This window comes from Centruroides vittatus, unplaced genomic scaffold, assembly GCF_030686945.1.
Source record: "Centruroides vittatus isolate TY-2023 unplaced genomic scaffold, ASM3068694v2 contig_1295, whole genome shotgun sequence".
Taxonomy (NCBI): Eukaryota; Metazoa; Arthropoda; class Arachnida; order Scorpiones; family Buthidae; genus Centruroides; species Centruroides vittatus.
The window spans coordinates 218,511-243,843 of NW_027120824.1; the positions used below are offsets into that span (position 1 = coordinate 218,511).

The following is a 25,333-nucleotide window of genomic DNA, read 5'->3' on the forward strand; positions in this document are numbered from 1 at the left end:
TTTTTTAATTGAGGAGCAAAGTGAATGAAATAAGAATTGAAGTCAAACAGCTTGACAGTGATCAAAAACGTAATTATTTTCTTGTAATATTCACTGTATTTTTAGAAAGTAAAGAATTTGTACCCAACAACATTAAGTTCCAGAAATAACAGTAAATTTATAATTCTTTTCCTAAAATATTATCTAAAATCAACAATTCCTTTATATTTTGGGTTCACTATAGAATTAATTATTCTATTTGAATTTACTTATACGATCAGAGTGGTGTTTAAATAACCTTTATAATCTGCTCTGTCGTGACCTACAACTAAGAATCATCATTATTATTAATTGTATTAAATTTATATATTTTAATTCGCTTAAGTAGTCGCTTAGAAGAAAACGGCAGAACATCGAACAGAAAAACAATAGCGATTAAGATCTACGTCGAATTGTTCAGAGATGAATTATCCCGAGCAACAAATCAGATGTATTGGAGCCATCTTGAATCCTATTCTGAATTCGGCAAAAGTATTTGGAATGGATTTCGTAGTTCCATGTCATTGTATGAGACAAAGAGAAGACGATGGAAAAACAAAACATTCGAAACTTTTCAAAATATATTGTGACTGCATCGAAGCAATGTTGTGGTTACTAGTAATTGTTTATACTTATTGAATATTTAATATTGACTTTTATTGCTTACGAATCGTTCGTTACTTGAAATATTATGCATTGCATGATGTAGTAGTAAACACGGCACTGCTCATGTATGCCGCTACACAGTTTAGTATTTTGAAAAGAAGAAAAATATCTCTGCACCTTTTTAAAACTAGCTACAAGGAAGAATGTAGAGTGAATGATAACTTGCAAATTTTGCCAATTGCTTTATTTAGTGCTTCGTCATGTGTACTTTTATATAGTTCCATTCTTTCGAAAATTGTTGTGTAGTCAGAAGTAAAACGAGAAAACGGATCAAACACTGAAGCATTTGTTTGTTCTGTCAGCATTGGATTTGTATATGTTTATGTTGAAGCACATATTGTATCAATTTGCTATATTTTTTGCTGTTTGCTTTTTATTATAATGAACAGACTAAAGATTTTTTCTAAAGAAGCAGCAGTTATAAAATGGTCAAATAGAGATTTGCATGAAAAGCTAGAAGAATATTTTAAAAACCATATAGAAATATGGGAATTTGTAAAAAAATTCAACAAAGGATGGGAAACGCTATCCCCTCTAGAGTATGGTTTTTATATGCATGTATCGTGCATCCTCTCATACGCTGCGATATTCGTGAGATAGCTCCAAATTAGAAATTTTTTCTCACAATGATTTTTTTGTCATTTGTAGGAGGTCTTCTTGTAGCAGGTGAACTATTTTCGCCTTTTATATTTTGGGTATGTATTAATCACTTAGCAATAAGTATTGTTATATATCTTGCATGTATTTGCATTTAAAAATTATATTTCTGTTAACACTTAACACAGAAATTGGTGAAAACAGAAAAACGTTTACATCAGTAGATGGATATTCATAAATATCAATTATGGAATCAAGAGATTTTTAACAAAGAGAGAAAATGAACGACCTCACAGGCTTTTTACGTTTTCAGGATAGATTGAAACATAGAGAAATGAAAAACGATCAGGAAATTTTCCGTATGTGTGGATGTTGTGTTCATTCACTTTTAAGATTAACTCTAGCGCTTTTTTTGAAAATTTTTGTAATTTTACACGAAGGTTTAGTACAAAGCGTTTTCATGCTGATAAATTTCAACACTTGAAGGACAAGGAGATGGGAGATGTGTCACATATCGAGTTGGGTCGAACTTAATAAATGTAAATAATAAATGAAATCTTCATTATGTTTCTCAAAATTCAGCACTACGATCAACGTTAAACTTATTATTATATTATAATAATTAATAATATAAAAAGTCCTTTTGAAATAAAAATCTCACATCTATCAGATGGAGCCACAAACAATTTCATCTACGGCCGGGAAAGTTACGAAATTCGTTGTGGAATTTTAATATTCACAGCGTTCAGAATAACTTCTTATAAATTAATAGATAGCTGTATATCGTACATTAAAAATACGCAATACTCTACAGATATGAAAATCTTTAATTAATAAATTTTACTGACACTATTAATTGTTAAAAAGTTAATATACACAGTGAAATTAATAAAGGTGTTATCTTCTTTGCAGTTATATGACGATTTCATTTCCACTTACAAACTTGCTTCTGCAGATCTGCCATTAAAGTTCAAGCTGAAGGTAAGCATAACTCTCTTCACAAGTATTATAAGCTAGGTTTAGTACATTTCTTATCAAATTTAGTGTGAGTTAAGAAAGAGCATTATGGGAACTTACTGCAATTTGTGTTATAGCTAAAACATCACACGTCTTGGCATAAAATAACGCTTCAATATATTAATTATAATTCATTAAATTTATAGAAGGTCGAAATTGTTAATGACAGAGGCTTACCTCTTTAACCATTTAGTCGAAAGATAAAACTCCGTAAAAACGAAATAATTAACTTAATTACATGAGAAAATATAATATTTTTTATGAAAACCAGAAAACCATACTTATAGTAAGATATAATATTAATAATAATGTAAATGTGTTAAAATATTTTGTAAAAATTCAACGGTATTGTGAATTCTAGTTTAAAAACAATTTGCTGTGGTATATATTTTATACATAAAATTATCTTAAATAATATATGCAGATAAAAAAATAAAAAAATAACTGACTGTATAAAACTTCGTAAAATAAATTATGAATATATAGAATGACTATTATCATTTAGATTAATAATTTTATTAAAAGATTTTGTAAAATTCCTTCGGCTTTCTCTGTTGGTGGTTTCGTCTATATAAAAAAAGACTGCTTTGTCAAGGTATTTTGAACCTTTACTGAATGTTTTCGCTTTGTAATAGCATTCATCAATTCTTAATTCTTTACGGATGGTCAGCGGATTGTATTCTATCTCTTCCACCATTTTAGATTTAACGGGTGTGATGGCGAAAGAAAAGAAATGTGCGGAAGTTTTTACTAAGATCGGGCACCAAAACATAACTTTTATATTGTGAATCTGAAATTAATAGGGTTTACAACAATATAATTTCCATTTGTTTTTGTCTAGATTATCAACTATAATGAAAAATTATATAATACGATATCGTCACAATGTCGGGCTGCAAGTTTTAATCATATTGATAATTTATTTAATTGTAAATATATGCCTCCATCTCAAATGAGTAGTGGCTTGCCTTGTACATTATACATTTTTGTTAGCAATGTAGTCGTGCCAGTCAACTGTCTAACTCCTTTTCGGAAAGAAAATACTTGAATTGAAACTGCATAGAATTCGTATATGTCTAATCGGTGCCTCCTGTCTCAACGATTATCATGTATAGTTTTGATCATTGATCTAATACCGTTTTAAAGTTAGGGTCAGACATCGGACACACGAAAACAGTGGAAATTTATAGGTCTACATATTTTTCAAACTGCATCCCAATAAACACACTTTCCAACTAAAATAATTAGTTTATGTATGAATAGAATGATTTAATAAATACAACGAAACTCAAAATAATCGATTTCAGCTTTATTTTAGAATTACGTGTACAAAAATACTGAAATTTTGTTTTAGATATTAAACAACTGTGTGGCCGTTAGAAATAAAATTTTTCAATGTGGCTTATAATCTGCCATTACACAATGCATTACATTATAAGAGAAAGTGTAGTATCAGATGTCCACTTTACACCATATTCATTCTATTGGAATTAGAATTAGAAGATATTCTGACAAATCAAATAATTTTATGTTTTAGTAAGGGTAGAGTAAACACGTCAATTGTATATCTATCATAATTACTTCATTTAAAAAAAAAGACTATAATAACCAAGAAATAATTTAAGTAAAATGTGTACGAAATTATATAAGCATTTGTTTTGTAAGAAAGGTAACGAATGAAGTATCAGCAACAAATTAAGGTGTTGTACTTATTTATGAATGAAGTATCGCAATGGAAAAAGACTGATACGTTAGAAGCATTGAGCTCGAAGAACATGTCATTTGGTTTTGTTGAAATTATACTCATAGAATAAAAACATTAACAATTAGAATTTTTATGTTTAGTTTCATTAAAAATGAATTAATAAAATAATTCTAAGGAAAATAATTCAAAATTTTTTTCTAATTTTACTTTTTGAAAAATGCGAGAAAACCTGTGGTTTAGATTTCATTGCTATTTATTGCAACGTCATTTAGAAAAAAGCAAAAGCACTGCTATTTAGAACAAAATACCAGATATTATAATACTTTTCACGGTAACAATTTATGAGTACGTCTGCGAGAGCATTAAACGTAGAAAATATTTACGGTTTTCTTGGTTTAAATTCGAGTTGGAGTGATCGACTAGGATTAAGACTAATTCTGAACTTGAGTAAGGTCGTTTTTTCCACGTGTCCTACCTTCAACATTCTTAAGATAGTTGCCAGAATCAGTTTAATTTTCATCATGGCCGAGACATATCCTGCAAAAATAATCGTATGTGTTAATGACGCTACAGATATGATAAATTTATTATTTATCTTTTATTACGCTGAAGTTCCTCACCCAGACACATCCTGGGTCCTGCCAAAAATGGAATGTAAGAGTAAGGTAAACGTTTGGAAGAATTCTCAAGAAGAAATCTGTCAGGATCGAAAACATTTGGATTTTCGAAGACATTTGGATTTCGATGAAGATGGAAAATAGAAACAACGAATATCCAGTTCTTGGAAAATTCTTTATTTCCTGAAAGAATGAAAATTAAAATATTTCATATTCGATACGATGAAATCTAATAATGCAAGTTTTGAGTTTTTAATTCCGATATTGAAATGAATCTATCGTTTTCTAGATCCTAAATTTTGTGTAACACTATCAATTACGAATGTCAATGCTTTATTATTACTTTATTTTGGATATTCGATCACAGGATGAGAGAAAAAACTGCTAAACGAAAATATGTGGTTAAAATACATTATTAGCGAGGATCGAACGTTCACATCTACTCGATGTTCTTCCTGTAGAGATTCATGCCTTTTTTATGACGTTTGGAATTCCGGCCCTGACGAAAGTAACATGGACTTGACAAAGGTAATAAATATACTGGTATATATTATTACTTCTGAATGTCCTACGTTTTCAATTTCAAAATTATATTTAAAGTTTCATACCCAAAAACAAAAGTTAAACACATTCAAGATTTTGAAACAAATCACACAGATAATAGAAAGAATACAGACACACAAACACTACTCGAATACACCAAAAGTATTCAGATAAGAAGTACAGAGTTAATAAATGAGTTTTGTGGCCAATAAACGAACTTACTCGGTCGTATTATGTTTCTTGGAATTTTTCTATTTATTTAATTACTAATAGTTATTAGTAAAACACTATGATGTCATTTCACGTGTATCGTTTCTCTCACTCATGTTCGTGAGTTCAAGAAGTTTTGGTATGGGGAAGAATTTTAGTAAAAGGTATACGTATATGTATAATCAAAAATATTATTTCTTACCCAGTTTTATAGATTTTTTGATTTTCCTAGAAATTGCAGGAATAGATGGGTAAAGTCTCATGGTCTCCTACAAAAAAATAATGTAAATTTCTTTATCCAAGGATATTAAAATACACATTTCTCAGATGAAGTTAAATTAAGCAAAATTATAATTTAAAAGTTATGAGTTTAATAATTATTCATAAAATAAGCTAAATCAGCGTTTCTCAACCTGTGGGTCGCGACCTCCAAGAGAGTCGCGGTTAGAAACACACAAAAGCAGATTGTTTTCGAGTGATAAAAGACTATTTCTGTATTCAGTTTTTAGCGCTGTATTTAAAAACATTTACATTTGTAATTACAGTCAAAATTCAATTAGTAATAGTAAGGCTTCCGTTTATTATTCCTTTGGGTGGGGGTCGCGAAATATTAATTTTATTTTTCTTTACTATTTGGGGGTCACGGAGCTAAGAATGTTGAGAATCAGTGGTTTAGATGTTTGGAAGACATTCGAAAACAGTTACGAGAATAAAAGAAATTTGTAATGAATAATAAAGAGTAAATATTTCTCAACTACTTTAACATACTTTTACTTTCTCGGCAATGTTCCTCACAATTAAAAATAATTAAATTCGTGTCAAAGTTGGCCCATGAACTGTTTTGTACATCTACACAAACTTAAATATAAACATCACGGACAAAATGTTGTGAATGGTAGCTATCGTATATAGGAAATTAAAAGGATTAAATTCTTGTGGTTAAAGGTCGAGAGGGTGAGAAGGTAAAAAACGATCATGTGTTGTATTACCTATATGGACGGATTTTAAGAACTCGTTTACTCGTTATTATCGTCTGCAATTTTTTTAAAATATAACTCATCACTACTCTCAAAATTCTGATTTTGCATTTCTGTAATGTTTAAAATATTAAAATTTACATAGAAAATTCTCATAAGAGATGGTACCACATACAATGTAATTTATTATGATTATTTACAAAAGTACTTCTGGTGTTGCAGTTTAATCTTTAATATTTTTCTAATATGAAGAATGAGTTTTCATTCAACAAAAACCTCTATAAAATAGAAAAGAAGTCAATTTTTTAATTTCATTAAATTAGTTATGTGTGTACGTAAATTAAATATTTTAATTAATTGATTTTAGTTATTTAAATAGTAAAACCGGATTCGTGTAAGCCAAGTACAGTTATTTAATAGGTTATAATGAAATAATTAATTATTTTTAATCATTCCACTTTGTGATCAGAACTGTCCAGATTTTGAGTAGAATGTAGAATACATCGGAGCAGTGTACCTACCTCTTTTAAACAACTGAAATTCCTACAATGTTTGTTTATTAGTAGAACAGTAGACATAAAGATTCTGTTAGCAAAAATATATTTAATTTTTAAGAGCTAAAACAATTATGGGCCCTAAGGTTTTTCCAGACAAATTCACCGGCTTTTTCTCTTCACTGTCCTGTTTATAGCCTGTATGCTGTATGATTTAATCTCAAAACCACACCAAAGTTGCCACAGTCATAAAATTCCGTAAATATAATAATATCTACAAAATTAATTTAATTATGGGCATATATAACGTGTGACATTGTTTAACGTTTGCCAGTTTTTAAAAATTGATTTACCAGTAAGAGTATGAAAATTATAAATGCATTATTAATCTTATAATAATTACACTTATATCATATACACGTTATAATAAATATCGCTAAAAATTGCCAACCTTTATCACACATTCCATATACTTCATTTTGTGTAAATCTTCATTTGTAATAAATCGATCGGTGTCGTTTTCAAATATAGTGTCCAACTCTTCCTGAACTTTTTTTTGAACGTCTTCGTTTTGACTTAATAAGTATAACGACCAGGTGACGGTTAGTGCAGTTGTTTCGTATGCCTAATAATAATAAAAATATTATCAATATATTTTTTGAATTTTTACGTGTAATACAAATTAACGCTTACAGATTAATAATTGTTTATCGATTGTTCCAATGACTACATAGATTACAATTTCGAACAAGGAAATAATGAAATATTTACACAGAGTGTTATTTCCACTTGTGCACATTGTATGTGTTTGACGTTATTTTTGGATATATGAAAAAAATTCTAAGAGATAATTTTTCGCATATTTTCAACAATAAAAGTGCTTTCAAACATGTTTTAAAACGTCATAAATTTAAAATTATATAACGATTAATATGGTGTTTCAATGATAATGTCGACAGATACGGAATCGTATTGTCGCTATGTAAAATAAGGCGACAAACTCCTTTTTATGTGTGAGCTCATGTGCTAATAAATGCAGCGAAGAAAAAATACGGTATGACAATTGACAATACTAATTTTCAAGTTATTCCAAAAACGCCGTTTTCATCATACGTTTTTACGCACTTTTATCGTTAAAATTATTTGAATAAATGTCTCCGAAATTTCGCATATATTGAAAATGACTCTGTAGAAGCATACGTAAATAATAACTATCTCTTAATTCATATGCCTTTATGTTCTTATTTTATACAGTTTGTTATATAAATGTGTACTAGGACATATCTTATTTATAAGACTTATTGTACTGGTGTTCGGTTTCTGCAATTAAGGAAAACTTATACGGAGAAGACAAACAATCTCTATTGTTCACCTGGTATAACAAACAATATCTATCTGTATTTTCTAAGCACAATATAGCCGTTGAGAACATATCACACAAATAACACTTTCAGAAGAAAAAGATTGGTTCATTGGTGTGAACGGATATGCATTTCGGGCTTAACGCCCCTCTTCAGTTTTATTATTACATACTTATCAGCAAAATGATTACAGGTTTACAAATTTACAGAATACATTGAAAAAATTAGGATACGCGTAACGTGGTTTATACAATAAAACTTAATTTCCTGAGGTAGTGACAGTTAAACCAGCATGACTCGTAAGAAGATATACACGTAGTTGATAAAAGGAAAAGAAAAATGGAGCTAAAAATTCTTTTGGCTACACTCTTATACACATTAGGACAGTATAACATGTGTTAAAATAAAAAAAAGGTAAACTTAATTCTAAAATTAAGAAAATACATATAATAGAAAACAACAAGTAATTAGGATTTAATATCTATCTGGTTTTAGGATTATTCGTTATTATATTTTATGATTATTCAATATGGTTTGTATTTTGATGAGTTAGACATAATTGCCGTACACTTCGACATTATCGGAAAAAGGTTGACAGAAGCGCATACTCTCAACATCTTTGGGACCACTTGTCATTTAAATATATCAAGGATAAAGTTTGTTAAATTATCCGGACTGTAGAATGAGAGCAATTCGTTCATCTATTTTCACATATTCAATATTTAGAAAAAAAGACTTCGATGGTAATAAAATACTAAATTTATACTATATTTATTAATACAGTATAATATTACTTGTAGTTCAGTTTAGAATTTCATATTTATTCATGAATTACTAATGGAATGTCCTTTCACTAATTTGCACGTTTTCAACAAATAAATGATATCGGAAAGTTAGTCAAATAATTTTCTTTCAATTGAATGTGTGTTCTGTAACTGTGTTTTGTTAAGCTTTCACGCCGTCATGTTGTATTAAATTTATCAACATATTTTCCAAATTTATAGAAGATGAATTTATTTTGCATCATGTCGATAAATGGGAACTACGTACAATAAAATGAGTTGGTACCTTCCAGCTATCTGTGAATTATACGTGGCTTCTCAATAATTTCACTATTGTGCTCACAATCTGCAAACATAATGTAATTAACAAAACAGAAATTTACTAAGTTTGTATTCAGTTACACATAATATAAGGAAGGGCAGATTATTCAATAATTTACGAAAAAGTATTGTACCAGATGATTGTATTCGTGGGTTCAAAATGTCAATATATATATATTCCACTTACAGCGCCAAGAAAAAATTCGATTTCTTCGCAGATACTCTCAATGGTCAGTTCTGGATTTTTATCTCTAGCATCCAAGAGAAAGTCTAACAGAGATTTTCGTTTTTCATTTATTTCAATCGTGTTTTCTTCGTCTTCACGTAGTCGGATTTTTTCAGCAATTATCTAGAAACAGAACTGAAATTTTAAAAAAATATTTGTGTGTAATTGTTATTTGAGAGCGAGAACTTTTACGAACCTCTTTTGTTAATTTCCTTAAGGTTTCCTTGTTCAATTTAAATTCTCTTCCTTTTGGTGTTAAATAAAATAAGCAGTCGAACGACATCAGAAAATTCATTGGTCTATCAAGAACTGGCTTGAATGTTCTAAAAATAAATAATTCATGAAATGTAGCGTGTTCAAATGTGAAATTGTAATATGAAATGTTCAAATATTTTGAAATTGCAATAATATAATATAAACATTTATTCGGTTGAAATTCTCAAAAATTGTTGTGCTGCAGACTGCCCACTTGTTTTCCGGGTTTTCATCCACATTTCTAATGCCTGAATAAGGCTAGTTTCTCTTAAAAAAGACCTTTAGGAAAGTGTCTCCCTCACAGATTCCCCAAGTGTTGCATTTTCGTAAGTTAACAAAACAAGGAAACGAACCAGATCGAGTGCTCACCAGTGGCCAAATGGCTAAAACTATCGAACACTGATAGTTGGCTCAGGGTGGCCGTTTAGTGAATATATCTGTCTTGTGAACTTTTCTGGGCTTCTGTTGCGTTTGTAACATCTAGGGGCAATTTTCCATACAATGTCTCGATAAGAAACATCCTTTGGCTGATCGCTTACTTTTGACGTTGCTGTATACAAAAAACTAACTATCAAACTAATCCATTTCTGCGTTAGGCTGTTTTCTTGTTTGTTACGGTGACCGGCAGTGGCGATTCCAGATAATAAAAGACAAATTATTTTGTGCATGTATTACTTATTCTAGTGAATTTAAACATGAATATTTTTCAAGATTCCTAGCATTGTATTATCTGTTTCTATATCTCGAAACAGAAAAGGCAAAATACACAAAACAAATTGGAAAAAAAATTTGTTGCTAAGAACCGGCCTTTGGTCAGTCGCCACAAACGTGTATTGTCTGGAACAAAAGAAAAATTAATGGTGGTTCCTTTTGGGCAGACTTTCTCTTCAATGTTATAAAATAATAATTTCCATCGGACGAACATTCACAGATTAAAATTGGAAAATACCAATGTCTAAACCTGGTTCATAGATCTATATAATATTATAGAATTTAGTAGAAATCAGTTATCTATCAGAGGTGCTACTTAGAAATTCAGTGTTCAAAAATCGACTTTCACTTTGTAACGTAGCAAATTCACCGATCAAATGTGTAAATAAACAAAGTTTTATTAAACACAAAAAAAATTTCCTAAATCAAATATTATATTTGCTGAGAAGAAAGTTCGACATCAAGAATTGCACTTCAATCTGTTTAATAATACATTCAAGTTGACTGGGTCTTCCTGGTTCCTTAGAAAAGCGCAAGATATGTGAGATTCACACGCTCACAGGCTGACAAAAGTAATTATAAGCTCATTTTACATAATCCTGAAAAGTGATTAAAATGCGAATATCCTTAATGTTTCATTAACCTTGATGAATAAACAGATGAAAGTATTCGTACTATTGAGAGTTTTCTTATGCATATCTATATTGATGACAGAGTTTAGTTGGGCTGCCATAAACAGAAAGGAAAAATAGGAACCTCCTCCTTGGCTTATATAAATAAAACCCAACAATCAATTTAATAAATTGGTTGAATTATTATTTTCAAAAAATATGACTTGTATAAACAATCTCATAGTGTCTTTATATACGTTGTTAAAATACAATTGCTCACTAGAATTATGTTGCAAAAAGTAAAAATAAAATAGCAAAAATTTGAATTGAGTTATTTTATGCAATAAAATTTACTGATCGAAAATATCCTATTCCAAACGTTTGTATTTTATCTTGGTGATAATATAGTTTGTACAGAAAAGACAACATCTCGAATTAAATACTTACGCGTTTATTAATTTTTCATAGTAAGAACTTCTTTCTCTAAAAGTAGAATCCTCTTTAACTCCAAGAATTGTATCTGAAATAAATTTTATATATTAATAATATAAACAATATAACAGGCATGAAACTATTATTCAACAAATTTTAAAATTAATAATGTAATTTATATTTATTTCTTTAATAATTATTAAATTTGACAGCTATAAATTTTTGTGTCAATAATTTATATCAAGAAACTATCATAAATCTTTATTTCTAAAATACTGTATAAATTAATCAGATAGACAATAAAATACATTCTGCATACCATATAAAATATTAAATCCGCACAGTTTAACAACAGGTACTATGAAAACTTTCTCGTTTTCCATCAACACCTCAACTAATTCTCTGGCATTCTTCTCGATTATTGGAATAAATGAGTGCAATACTTTTAGGCGAAAAGCAGGCAACAATAGTTTCTTCCTTTCCTTGTAACCTTCATCACTTCTGAAAAATATTTCTGGATATTATACAACTTTTTCAGGGTTGCTTACACGGGATTTTCATTTTGATCGCTATTTTATATATGAAGTTAAGTGAATTAATGGCAAATTAAATAAATATAAATTAAGAAACTTCATAATTAATAAAATAAAATGATGAATGTTAGTTTTATTGTTATATAAGCTAATGCATGGCATTGAGAACTGCAACCTTTTAGCACCATTAATATAGTTCCTACATTCGACGTACAGAAATATATTGTATGCTGCATAGCTATATTAATTTGTATCCCACTGAATAAGGTCACACGCCAGTAAATTTGAATGACTGACTTCCAGATGTTCGAGATTCCACGGTTAAGTTTTTCATATTCTGAATTGTGCTTTATATTTTGCAGAGTCTATGTAATTATGTTTACTATAAACTGAAATTCTGTGATCATAAAGACATATTTAAATATATGATTCTGGCAACAATAGTTAGTATCATAATGCCATGTTTGTCTTTTTGTATTTCCATTCAACTGCAAAACACTTGATATCAAGTGATTAAAACTTACTTAATCGATTAAAATCATCAAAAAAAAAAATCCGAATTCGAAATGAATAAATCATCAAAAAAGAGTTGTGAGGCGATTTAAGCTTGGATTCTCTGTTATTCAGTAGTCTGGCTTTAATCCGAAGAATGAATCACTGTTCCCATCAATAAATAATAAATGCCAGCATATCAGCTGATTTGATAGAAAGACGGAACTATCTCAGTTGGGGGTTAAAGTAATTTTACCAAAAGTAGTGGTTGTCCATAACCACTACTAATTAATACTGGTCAACTACTAATATTTGAAATGTAATGCATGTTGAATAAATTTTGATAGCTCTGCATGTAAAAATGCTAAAATAATCGCTTTTATGTGATAATACAGTTTTAAATGTTGGTAATAGAATGTATCAATTACGTGAGACGTATGTTGTCGTATATATTGCGTCTATAGAAAAATTATTGGGCTGCAATTTGAAAAAATTGCAAACCTGTAAATGACTGTTGTCTTCTGACTGTCTGCTCTATCCTTCTTTAATCTCGACAAACGAGTTAGATAGATAAAGGTCGTGACCAGATATGAAAAGCCTAAGGGCAAAAGGCCATACTAACTATATACAAACGTCCGGTTTGAAATGGAAGTAACGTTATTTCGATTCATAATTTCTCCCTGAATGCAGATAGATAGATGACTGACAAGACTCTATTGCTAACAGCAAAAGAATGGTGTACAAAGGCAAGACCACTACTAGAAGAATTCAGAACACTGTAACGAAACGCTGCAGCCCAACATTGTGAACATGTCACAATAAATAATCGCTCGTTAGAATTTGTTTAATTTATTTGGTGACGGCAATGTGACATGTAAGCGATCTGCCAAAGAGGATGCATCCCAGAAAAACTTTTATGTAAAGCTTGTTCAAATTTAAGTGTTACTATATCGAAGAAATCCCAAGTAACTCCACGTGAGCGGTCCATTTTCCATGCCCGAACACAAACGATGACTTGTGTTCGGTGGTTTTATCTACTCAATTACTGAAGGGTACTTATTGGACTGTAATTTGAAAAAAATTGTACACTTATAAATTTGCTTTATTAGCTGTCTGTCTCTGTCTTTCATAATTAATCTCGAGAACAAAGTTAAATATAAGTTGAGACCGGACCTGGAAATCGTAAGAAAAAGAGAACAGTTTATGATATGAAGATATGGGCAAATGCGGCTCTTGCTAAAAGTGTTAATTTCTGCTTTTTATTATTTTTTTTACAATTTTATTTTCACAATTTTCTGAAAGTATGAAATTATATATATGTAATATTTAGTACTTTATTTTCAAGTTGGTGCAATAAATTAAAGTGACATTTCAAATCTATTCTTTTAAAACAAGTCCTCGACCCGGATGGGGAACACCCTATCCTCCCCTGCCTTACTATACTATCTGCCACGACAGTACAGAACTACGGCTCCCATGCATTTTGCAAAACCTACATTTCAGCTTCCACTGAACTCTTGCTTGCCCACCTCTGTTATATACAAACTTCCAATTTGTACTGAGAGTCACGTTATTTCAATTCAAAAAATTTTCCGAAAACAAAGTTACATACATAACTAGCACCACTGTATTGCTAACAGGAATAGTATAAGGTACTATACAAGGGCAAACCACTCCTAGACTCAACTTTGGCAAGTGCTATGGTAGCACTTGCCACTGTGCTACCATAGCAGTAAAGGCATAATGGTGCATCGATTTTTCGCTGTATCATTGTCGCGATAATTCAATAAATATAATACAGCAGAGCGTCGTTAATCCGAATAAATTTGGGACTGGGGTTGTTCGGATAACTTATTTTTCGGATAACCGATTATGTACAAAAAATATATTAACCTGTTTCATGTTGAATTTTTTTCCCATTGCGTGTTGCTAAGCGTTGAATTTTTGTCGATGTTAAGCCTAATGCAAATTTTTAAAGATAATAATCGTAGCTATTGTATCGTTAAAAATTATTTCTTTATTTTGTACAAACAAAATAAATATATTGAAAAATATAAAAACAAAAATTATACTTTGGAAGTATCAAAAATATTCGATTTAGCACAACAGAGTTCGATTGGAAGGCTTTCGGTTAACCAACGTTTCGGTTGATCAGCTTTCGGATTAACAACGCTCTACTGTATATATTTTTTTAAAATTATATCTTTTTTTATAAGAATTATATTATTTTAATTATTTTGTTTAATTTTTTCGATAGATGGTGCTACATGTAAAGTAAGCAGTTTAATGTAGACAGAAGTTAATCGATATATCTCATAATAATAATCTCATAATATTTGAAGTGTTAACTAAACTATTTTCAGTTACTTTTGAAACTTTTAGGCAGTTATTTATTATGATGTGATAATTTTATATGAGTCGTAAAATACTAAATATTACTCGAAAGAATACAAATAAATGTTTACAAATGATTACCTCATGAAAACCGAATCTCCAATCCAATCTCTAAATCCTTCATACAGGAAGGATTTGTTAATGCATTGGGAATCACTTAGTAATGTCTAAAAATAAATAAATAAGTGTGAATTTTAACCAGCAAATAATAAAATTAATAAAATCACTTATAAAAAAAAAGTCAAAACTAACTACACTGATGAAAAGTATCATATCTAATGATTGAAAGACCATCTGCAAACACCTAAAATTTAATGGTTGATATTTTCATGAATGAGCAATCTGTTATATAGAATACCTGTGCAAAAAATGTTTAATTTTGGACTGTTTAACACATATTTGCTGATGCAGAGAGGAATCTCGGATCCTCAGGTTTGAATGTTATGCATGTTCACGACTTTGAAAGAAAAAAAGTCGCATGATCTGAGAACAAAATGTTTGACAGAAAGTTCAGATTTCTGTCAATTTTGAAAAAGAAGTTGCTCCCGTGCTCTTTCTGGTGGCTTGCATTTCCCAGAATCGTTTTCTATCATAATTTTATCCTCTTGTTATCTGTTCTGTTTTTTCTGGGAAACACAGCGTAAGTTGTTTTGCGCTAGAGCTTCGCATTTAAACTCTGCAAACAACATGAAATCTATACCTGCCTGAGCTTTAATGCTATTTATTTTTCTTAGTCGGCAAGTTGGGCACCTGCTTCTCTAGCTATTTTCGCCCCATTATGTGTAATTTCATTATTAGGTGGTTAAGTTTGTTAGAATGGATTTTACGTGCGGAAGAATGCCTTTTGGGATGTCTTTTGAAGGGAACTGGCCCCTATTGAGGAGTTACAGACAAGGAAAAACCCAGGAAAACTCTACGTGGCCATCTATCCCAATGTTCAAAGAATGACACTGCTTTGCAACTGGTGGGCGATCCCATTTTTGCGCAGACAGCTAACAGCGCGCCCACTGGCGACTAAAACATATTCTAAAACCTGTATGCAGTAATAATAACTCCAAAACAAAACAAAATACCTAACTGGTCTAAAAATTTTTGATTTGTCAAATTGTTGTCAGAATTCAATATCAGGGTATTTATTATTATAATTATATATTTTAATTCGTTTTTATCAATCGATAGCATTTGTTATCAATTACCAAATAAGCATTAATAGGTATATCACTCAAACACAACTGATAATGCGTGATTAACATTTTCACAATGCAAATACATTTTTACGCCGTATGACGATTTTTTCTAATTGTCACCAAACTATTGTTATGAATTTGTGCTTTTTGTTTTTGTTTAATGTGATATTCTGTGACATGACATTCATTTGTATTATATGACATCGTTTGTTGATTTATATATTTTTGTAGGAACTTACTTGAATATAATCCGGTCGATACAAGAACAAGCATTTCGCAATTAGAAAATTTAAAGGAAAATATCCTTTGTTGTACGTGTGATTCAACATCTCTGCAAACGGTATTGACGAACCTGGCAACATAGAATTTTTATGTAAAAATTTTTATTTTAAGCGATTATGAATACAAAAATAACATCTAAGTAGGTTAATAAATAAACAGGTTTTCTTAATTTCGAAGAAAATTTTTTTGACAATTTTACAAATATAAATTATAGTTTGGTGTTTTCAATATTTTCTGATTGACTGTAAAAAATCTTTGCCTTTATATGTTATTTAATTAATATAATCAATATTGTAACAATCTAACTGTCAAATTATATGTGCAATAGTAAAGAAAACCCAATAAATAATTTTATGTTACTTGAGCTCTTCACTTGTAAACCTTTAAAACTTTTCATTCGTTACACTCTGAAAATATAGATTTTTGATGTTAGCACCCATGTAAGTAATTAATGTCATTCTTTTGTTCACTTTTTGCCATATTTGCCACAAACTGTTTAAAATTTCGTTTCTTCTTCTCAAACTACTTCTACCATGTTTGCTGACATTATAGTACACACGAAGTCATTTGTAACCTTTCACTTTACTATTCATCACTGTTATATGTAACAGAGGGACAGTATGGCAATCTGTAAAAATTGCCTTTAAAGTTTTTTACAGTTTTTGATTGAGCAACCCTTCAAACATAGGAAAGTGCAAAAATATTTGGGGTTTTTCCCGTATGTATAGACGTTACTCTGTGGGATGCACTACTTTGTTTAATGTGTTTAGTTTAATAACTCATGCTGTTTATCGAAAAGTTTCTGAAATTTTACACTGACGCTTGCATGTTAGGAGGATTGATGCTATTAAATTTTGAGTCGTTGACGATCTACGGGGTGGAAAGATAAAGGTAGTCGTGTGTCATATCTCGAGTAGAGTCAGATTTAATTACGATTTTAATTGTTATTAGCACAAAATTTCTTTCAAAAAACTCATCCCTCTCCTCAACATTAATCTTTTTGCCATTTTATAATATTGAAAAATATAAGACCTCATAAGAGATACATCATATCAGTGGCGTAGCGTGGGTGTCAGCCGCCAGGGGCGGAGGGAAATTTCGCCGCCCCTTCTTTAGGTATTATTATTATTATTTATTGTGAAATTTTGCTGCCCCCTTAAAGTGCCGCCTAGAACGGGCCGCCCCTGCCGCCCCCACTACACTATGCTACTGCATCACATACGCAATTATATATGTTGCACAGAAAGATAAGCAACTCAGCTGGATTTTTTTCTTATATCTTTGTTAAATGATCACGTCATAACCTGGCAACTCGTTTTTAACAGACACTAAAATTATGTTATTAGGATGATTAAATGGTAGGATTATTTTAAAAAACAAATAAAACAAAACTAATTTGGAATTTATTTTATTCTCATAAAATAGAAAGATAATATATACAGTCAAACCTGTTTTTATGCGCTTTTTTTATGTGCGATTTTTATTTGTGCGATTTTTTTAATGCGAATTTTTAATTTGTGCGGTATAGTTGGCGACTAGTCTCGTGCGATTCGCCATGTCTCACGTTGACTTATTATAGCTAAATAAACTTATTATAGCATAAATGCACTTATTATAGTAATGTTATTGCATGAATATGCGAAAAATGAAATAATTTACTTTTAAAGTCAACAAAACACCTACTGGACAAAAATATGTAAAACAGACGATAGACCAGACAATGCAGTCAAGTGCTGACATCTGTTGTCAATAAATTCTATTTCGTACGGTTTTGAGTTATTTTCTATGTGAGACTTCTTTTATGCGGTCCCTATTGACCGCATAAAAAAAATGTTTTTTTAATTGTGTTGCGAAAACTTTCTTTTATAGCCACTCGTGAAGTTTCGTCCGATTTTTTTAAGGCGTTTTTTTAATGCGGTTCCTATCCCCCGCATAAAAACAGGTTTGACTGTATATGATTCTAATTTTGGTAACGAGCATTATTTTAATGTTGTAATTCTATAAAAAAAAAATATATTATATATATATATTGTCTTTTGGTTTCAAGTAGTAAGTAGCGGAATTAAAATTTTTTTGTAAAAATATATTATCTTGTATTTTTTACAAAACCATTTTATGCATTTTATGAGATATTTTCTTGTTTTATTTAGTAGAAAACTTCTTATTGTGATAAAAAAAATCTATACTACATATATGGGAAAGTGTAATTCCTATATGAAAACGTTATATTATAGTTTTTTTTACTTTTCTACAGTAAAGCTGTGTTTTATCATCTGCGTGGTCACAGACATAATTATTAGATGCATCACAAAAGCATTAAATTTAAATTTTAAGTCATTTATTTTATGTAATGTTTGAAATTAGCGACCCTGCTTGGCCATATCCTGCTTATAAATGGTATCGAAATATAAATAATTTCACATTTGTAAATGAAGCACACTTTCCTTATTAATAAATGTTTTCGTTTACACATTTCAAAGTAAAATAATTATTTTTCTATGCTACAGTATATATAAATTATATATTTTGTTGTTAAATATGTTAGATAAATGACCGGCAGACTCTACTATTTAAAGAAAACTATGATTATAATTTGTGTTGAAAAGCATATATTTTCGATCAAATAAATGAAACATATGATTCAAAATTTCAGCACAAAATTGTAATGATGTTTAATTATAGTTTTAAATTTACTTATCCCTTTTAGCATTCTTTAGTGCCAAACTGGTAGTTCAAAGCAAGTTGAAAGTCATTGAAGTAAACCTACAAATATTATTTAAAAAATTCGTGTATGAAGTTAAATTTTATAATAGAAGTATGAAAAAATAACGCTAATATGCAGTATGAGTAGTTTTGTTTGAAATAAAAATTCAAATATATCAAAAAAATTTGTTTTTTCTCGTTTACATTAATGACTTGTAAATTTACTGCAATTTGATCTGACTTAATTTTATGTCTAATTAATGTACCATTTGATAGTATACTATTTATTCCTTTTTAAATATAAGTATTAGTATATTACATTTATCGTAAATTATTTTTATTTGAGTTTGAGTTTATTGTTTTAATAGTTCTTTGTTGTCAAACTATCGAATCTACACTGCTGCCAGTTTTCGTATGTTTTTACACTGATGCAAATTTTTTCATATACATTACGTTTCTTATAATATATAAATTTCAGATTTTTAGCAATATTGTGTTTTTTTTCTTTTAGTTTCATAATATTTATTTATATATTTTATTTAATGTGTTTTAATTTTAGAATATTATTATATTGAAATTTTTATTTTATTACAGAAAGTTTAAAAATTTTGAACGTTAGAATTATTGTCCTCTGTCTCTTTAAACCGGAAATTTAAACGTTACTGATCAGACTAGTTGTGACCTAGGGAAGTTGTGTTCAGGTAACTTTGGAGTGGTGTCGTGTTTCCTTGCTTGTTTTTGTCATTATAAAGATATTAGATTTTTTCATAAATGTTTCAAATGATTTTGTTTTAACAAACGAATAAGTTATTAAATGTTTTTATTAAAGCATATAAAAACTTTTTATTTATTTTATTTTAGATAAAAGTATTGCTTTTATGGTTTATGTTACCTATGGTGCCAAAGTGACGGCTCGTCTCTGATTCAAGGAAACAGAATAAAGAAAACAGTGGTGACACACGTTCTTACCTAACCTAACCTAATCTATTCTAATAAATTACCATAATTATTACCAACTAGTGTTACCAGCCGTCCGATTTTGTCACCCGGACAGTCAGGGAATTGACTCACTGTCCGGGTAAAATATTAATTTTGTCCGGGAATTTCGTAGAAATTCTGAAATTACGATGAAACAAAGTTCTTGCAAATATTTTTATAAATTTACACCATTTGAACAGCGAAAGACCTCACACTCACTGAAACTCATCTGCCATTCCGCCATGTTACTCTATGCTGACGTGTGACACGCAACCTGCCTCTCGACTTTTTTTTTTGTTGGAACGTCCGTAAACGTCTTCTATAGAATTAAATTATCTGTTCTCTCTTTCTTAATTTAGGTTCTATACGTTACTCTTACGCAAGTCTCTAATCCCTAACTGTAACTGATTTAGAACCGACATGCATTTTGTTCTTCGCATTGTAAAATGACATTGCGCATCTATCAGAAACTTCTGTTCGAACAAACCTGACGTGCCGTCCGGGTCAGCGATTTTGTAAAGGTGACAACACTTTTACCAACCAAATTATTAGAATAGGTTATTTTAGGTTAGAACGTATGTTCCCGCTGTTTTTTTTTTTTTTCTTGTTTCCTTGAATCAGAGACGAGCCGCCATTTTGGCACCATTGGTAACATTAACTGCTTTTATTATAAATATTTTGATTATTTAAACATCGAGTAGCTCTATAATTACGATAATTATGTTTTATTGTTAATTTGTAAGAATGTATGAAAATTTCTTATAAAAAATATAATTTATTTACAACTTTTTTCGAAAAATACGTTTAAATAATTCAAACTATTTGCGGTAGTTAGCGGGTGATTATGCTTACACAAGGTTGTAACATAGAGTCACTGATAAACCCAACAAATAATTATTATTTTAAAACACTTTATTTGTGTAACAAAGTTAAATCAATTAGAAGTAGGTATTTCATAAGTTTAAACATTCATTTGTCAAATGTTAAAATTCAAATTATTAAATTTGCTGTAATGATAATTACAAAACTTTAATGCTCAAAAGACGTTGAAAAAGTAAAAGAAATGAAGCATTGCGTATATAAATTATCAATTAGTATTGTTAGAATGTGTTTTATTATTTACTTTTTACAAATTAAATAAAGTGGTCCAGGTGCGATATCCAATTGTGAGAATTTTATTTTAGACATTTTATTATATTAAATTACATCCGAATAAAGTCACATAACAGTAGGGAAGCTAATGACTTTGTGAAAGGGAAAAGTTCTGTACTTAGAAAATTCAAACTTTTTTGGAAGAAGATAGACTTACCTAGCTAACAGATAAAAAAGAATTGGTTCAGTTTGATACGACTTTCTATTGCCTAGTATGTAGGAAAGTAAGTTTTGCGGTGGAAATAGTTTAATTAAATTGTCAATCAACATGAAAATGAGAAAAATTCGAGCTAAAAAAACAGAAAATGTGGCTACTTTATTCGTTTGTTTACAAGCGCACTTTGATGAAAGAGGTGGAGTGAGTAAACAACCAATTATTTACAACAATGCCTCTCCACAGACTAACGATAGAAAAATTTTTAATTGTTTCGTCGTATTAAGGAAATTTAATTATTAGGACTATTTAATTATAATTATTCTATATTAATTTAAACGATTCATGTTATTTGATTACTAATTGATTTGTAATTGCACAAATTAATATTGCTATTTTAATATTTATAAATAAATATAGGTTAACGATATTTTTATTTATAAATATATTTATAAATAAATATATCTTACGGTTAAATAAATATATTTAAATCTTAATTTTTAACTTAAAATAGTTTCTCATTTAAATGCAGCATTCTTTATTTGTCAACATAAATTAATTTTTGTAGGAATGAAAATCAAATATATACATTACTCTTTCTATATACAATATTTTCATTTTAATTACACTACGATACTAGGACACATTTAAAATTAAAATAATTTTAAAATTTATATAAGTTAATAAAAGAATATAAGGAAATTAGGAAGATTTTATACAATATACTTTCTAACATATTATAATTATAATTTTATAAATAATATAGCAAAATAAAAATTATCTCAAACAAATAACAGTAATTACTTTAGCAATCATATTCATCAATATTTTCTATAATAATAATTATTTAACATCACAAATGCTGATTTATTAAAAAATGACAGAAAATGGAAATTTATAAATTTCCATTTTCTGTCATAAATTTATAAATTTATTTCGTACAGTTATTTATCGAGCTGCATTTTAAAAAAAAATGCAGCTCGATAAATAACTGTACGTAAAAGTTTTCTCTTCATGAGCATCCCAGCAAACCGCTTATGTACGAGAAGGTCATAACAATTAAAGGTCATAACTTTAGACCATTAGAATTTGTTTTTAAAATATAAACTTCTATTATAAGAATTCAATTGTTTACTTCGAAAAATAAACGATTCAATGTCGTAGAATAATAATGATTATCATTTACTACAATATTAATAGACATAAGGAAAGATTTACTGTAGTTTATCTCAAGTATAATCAATAAAAAATCCTTCAAACGAGCAATTGTTTGTTGTAACATCGTCAAACTGAAATTTTTAATCATAATTTTAATTCATTTCATTTTAAATATATTAGGCTAATTCAAAATACAAATATAATATTCGTTTGTTCCTACCGATTCCTTTGAAATTTTGACACAACGTTGCATTCGAATACACACGTGTTTTTATATAATATACATGTCGAAATTCTCTCCCACCAGGTGGAAGAGAAACAGGATAAAGCTTATCGTGAAAAACTCGGCTTCTATTATACCATTTTAGATGTGGTTTTTAGCGTTTTTGATTGCGTTTTAATAGGGTACGTCAAGAGAATGTACAATAAGAATGGATTTTTCAAAATCTCCCCGCGGGAAAAGTGTTATACATTTAACAAATGCATTTTGAGCCACAGCAACGCGTGGCTGGGTCCGCTAGTATAAAATAAAAAGTAACATCGAAACAATGGAAAAAAAATAGTATGTGTCGTTCCAATAGTTTGAGAAAAGTTATGAATTCCATCAAAGTTATAAACAAAACTAATTCGATAGCATTGTTACCGAAAAGTATTGTTCGATCTTATTTATCAGCATTTGTGAGAGAAAAAATAAATAAAAAGTTAAAATAAAAATAAAAAGCTAGATTTTCGAATTATTATCTTTTTAAATTCCTGGGCTTTTACAAAATATAACGCAATATAATTATCAGTCAACTGTTAACCCCATTAAGATTTTGCATTTCTGAAAAAATGTGCAAACTGCACAAACACAAAAATGTAAATAAAACACCTATATTATTGTATTTGTTTGTATGTACGTGTTTTCGCGTGAGTGTGCCTCGAATGAAGCGTTTGAATACAGAAAACTGAGAAATTCGGATGCGGAGCATTGAAATATGTTTTTAATAATTACTTTATATAATAAGTATATTGGTAGACACATGTGAAAATAAAGTATTCGGTAGTAGATGAAAACATAACACATATATCTAGAAAAAATCAAAATTAAAAGATAAAATTTAAATGAAAACGAAATTTGATCCCAAAATAGCTACGTGTTAGAACTATCACAGACTATCACAAAGTGAATTTTCCCAACAAGCGTGTTAGTCACAGAGAATATAAAGAAAAATTTATTTTACAAATGGGTGCTTTTTTCGAAACCTTATCATTGACTATTTCTTATTAATAAGCCTAACTATAGATTTAATTTTGCATAAAGTTTATTTATGAAGCATTATGCACCGAGTGTTTATGCTGATGTTTGCTTGGTAGCGGCCAAAATTGTTTCTGGGTTATAAAATTTTGCAACCGGATTCCACTGCGGATTTGGTCCTCTCAAAACGAAAATTTTATCGTACTAATAATCTCAAAATATAAGCATATTGTGAGCTAAACATATCAGATTAGGCACCAAATTGCTGACAAAATTAATGCATTATATCAATATTAGGTAATGGAAAGTAAACGTGATGTAAAGAATTGCCTGTAATTGGATTCTTGGAAGTACGATAAACGGGTGCCAGGAAATGTCATCTTATTGAAAATTCTGAGTAGCTTTGCAAGGCTAGATTTTAAACCCTTTTCAGATATGGTGAAGACGACAAATTATGATTTTTTCAAAGTTACACAAATCAAATAGACATTTAAAGAAAGACAACGATGGAAAAACGGACGGGAAAAGAACAAAAGTGCAAAGAGATTGTAAGAAGAGAAAAGACAAATCGCTTTGAGCAACATACGTACGGTTACTACTCCCACTACAATTAATATTGTCGTGCACTTTTTTAGGCTACGGACTAAAAGAAAACGTGAATTTTAGCATACACTAATAAGTGGTGTAGCTAAAAATTTGCTAAATAGAGCGAAGTTTAAGTCTAAACTATTATACTAGAGCTTAAAAGTAGCACTGTAAAATTAACACAGAAATTAAGGTAGCAGGTACTGTAAGAAGCGAGATCAGATCAAGCAGACAGATTGACGATATGTATTTTTTGTAGCATTATTTAAAATTATATCCAAAAAATGAAACGTTCGTTTCGTAAATAGTCTTTTACATGCGAAAAAATCTTTAGACAAGACCTATGATACGGGAATAGAAATAAGACGAGAACTTACCGATCCTGGGTATGAGATATTGAAATGCGAGTTTCCACCCAAGAAGAGAATAATACAATTCGGTGTTTTTAAAACTAATAAAAATTTGCTTTCTTTTAACCAGAAATTTATACACAATGTATATAATAGAAATAATAGCAAGTATCTTCCACTATTAATTACTGGCAAGAATTTCTATAAGAGATCCCATAATTATTCTAACGCTCTCCAAATATTATAGAAATTAATATTATTCGAATTTCTAGTTTAAATTCGTTACTCGATAATACCTAAATGACTGAACAACTGCTTTTATGATAACAGCCAAACACAGTTCGGTGTTATGTATTGAATTCATTTGCTAAACGTATACATGACGTATACATGAAGTGATGTATACCAATAGATGTATTTTTTCCTCATTGTCGCAGTTTTGATTTTTTTCATATTACTGTACTTGTAAATTTGACTTTATCCTTTTATATCACGAAATTAAGTAGTAAGTGTTATCTCTTTACATAAGTGGGCTTCCATGCTATTTAATTTTCGTGGAAAGATCAAGAATATCAGGAGATAGAG

At 29.4% G+C, this 25,333-nt stretch overlaps 2 protein-coding genes across 2 annotated transcripts in view; both read right to left on the bottom strand.

Annotated features, from left to right (window-relative positions):
• LOC136989359 (cholesterol 7-desaturase nvd-like) overlaps positions 1-25,333 on the bottom strand; it is a 277,556-nt gene that overhangs the window by 184,161 nt on the left and 68,062 nt on the right. The gene's annotated exons all lie outside the window — the stretch shown is intronic.
• Positions 4,368-25,010, bottom strand: LOC136989450 (cytochrome P450 4V2-like). The gene is made up of 11 exons (XM_067287605.1): positions 24,776-25,010; positions 16,389-16,501; positions 15,044-15,129; positions 11,863-12,044; positions 11,559-11,631; positions 9,731-9,857; positions 9,496-9,657; positions 7,296-7,469; positions 5,576-5,642; positions 4,624-4,803; positions 4,368-4,540 (listed from the first exon to the last, which is right to left on the bottom strand). Exons 2-11 carry the CDS (start codon positions 16,476-16,478, stop codon positions 4,383-4,385), a joined length of 1,299 nt encoding a protein of 432 aa, XP_067143706.1. The 5' UTR covers positions 16,479-16,501; positions 24,776-25,010; the 3' UTR covers positions 4,368-4,382.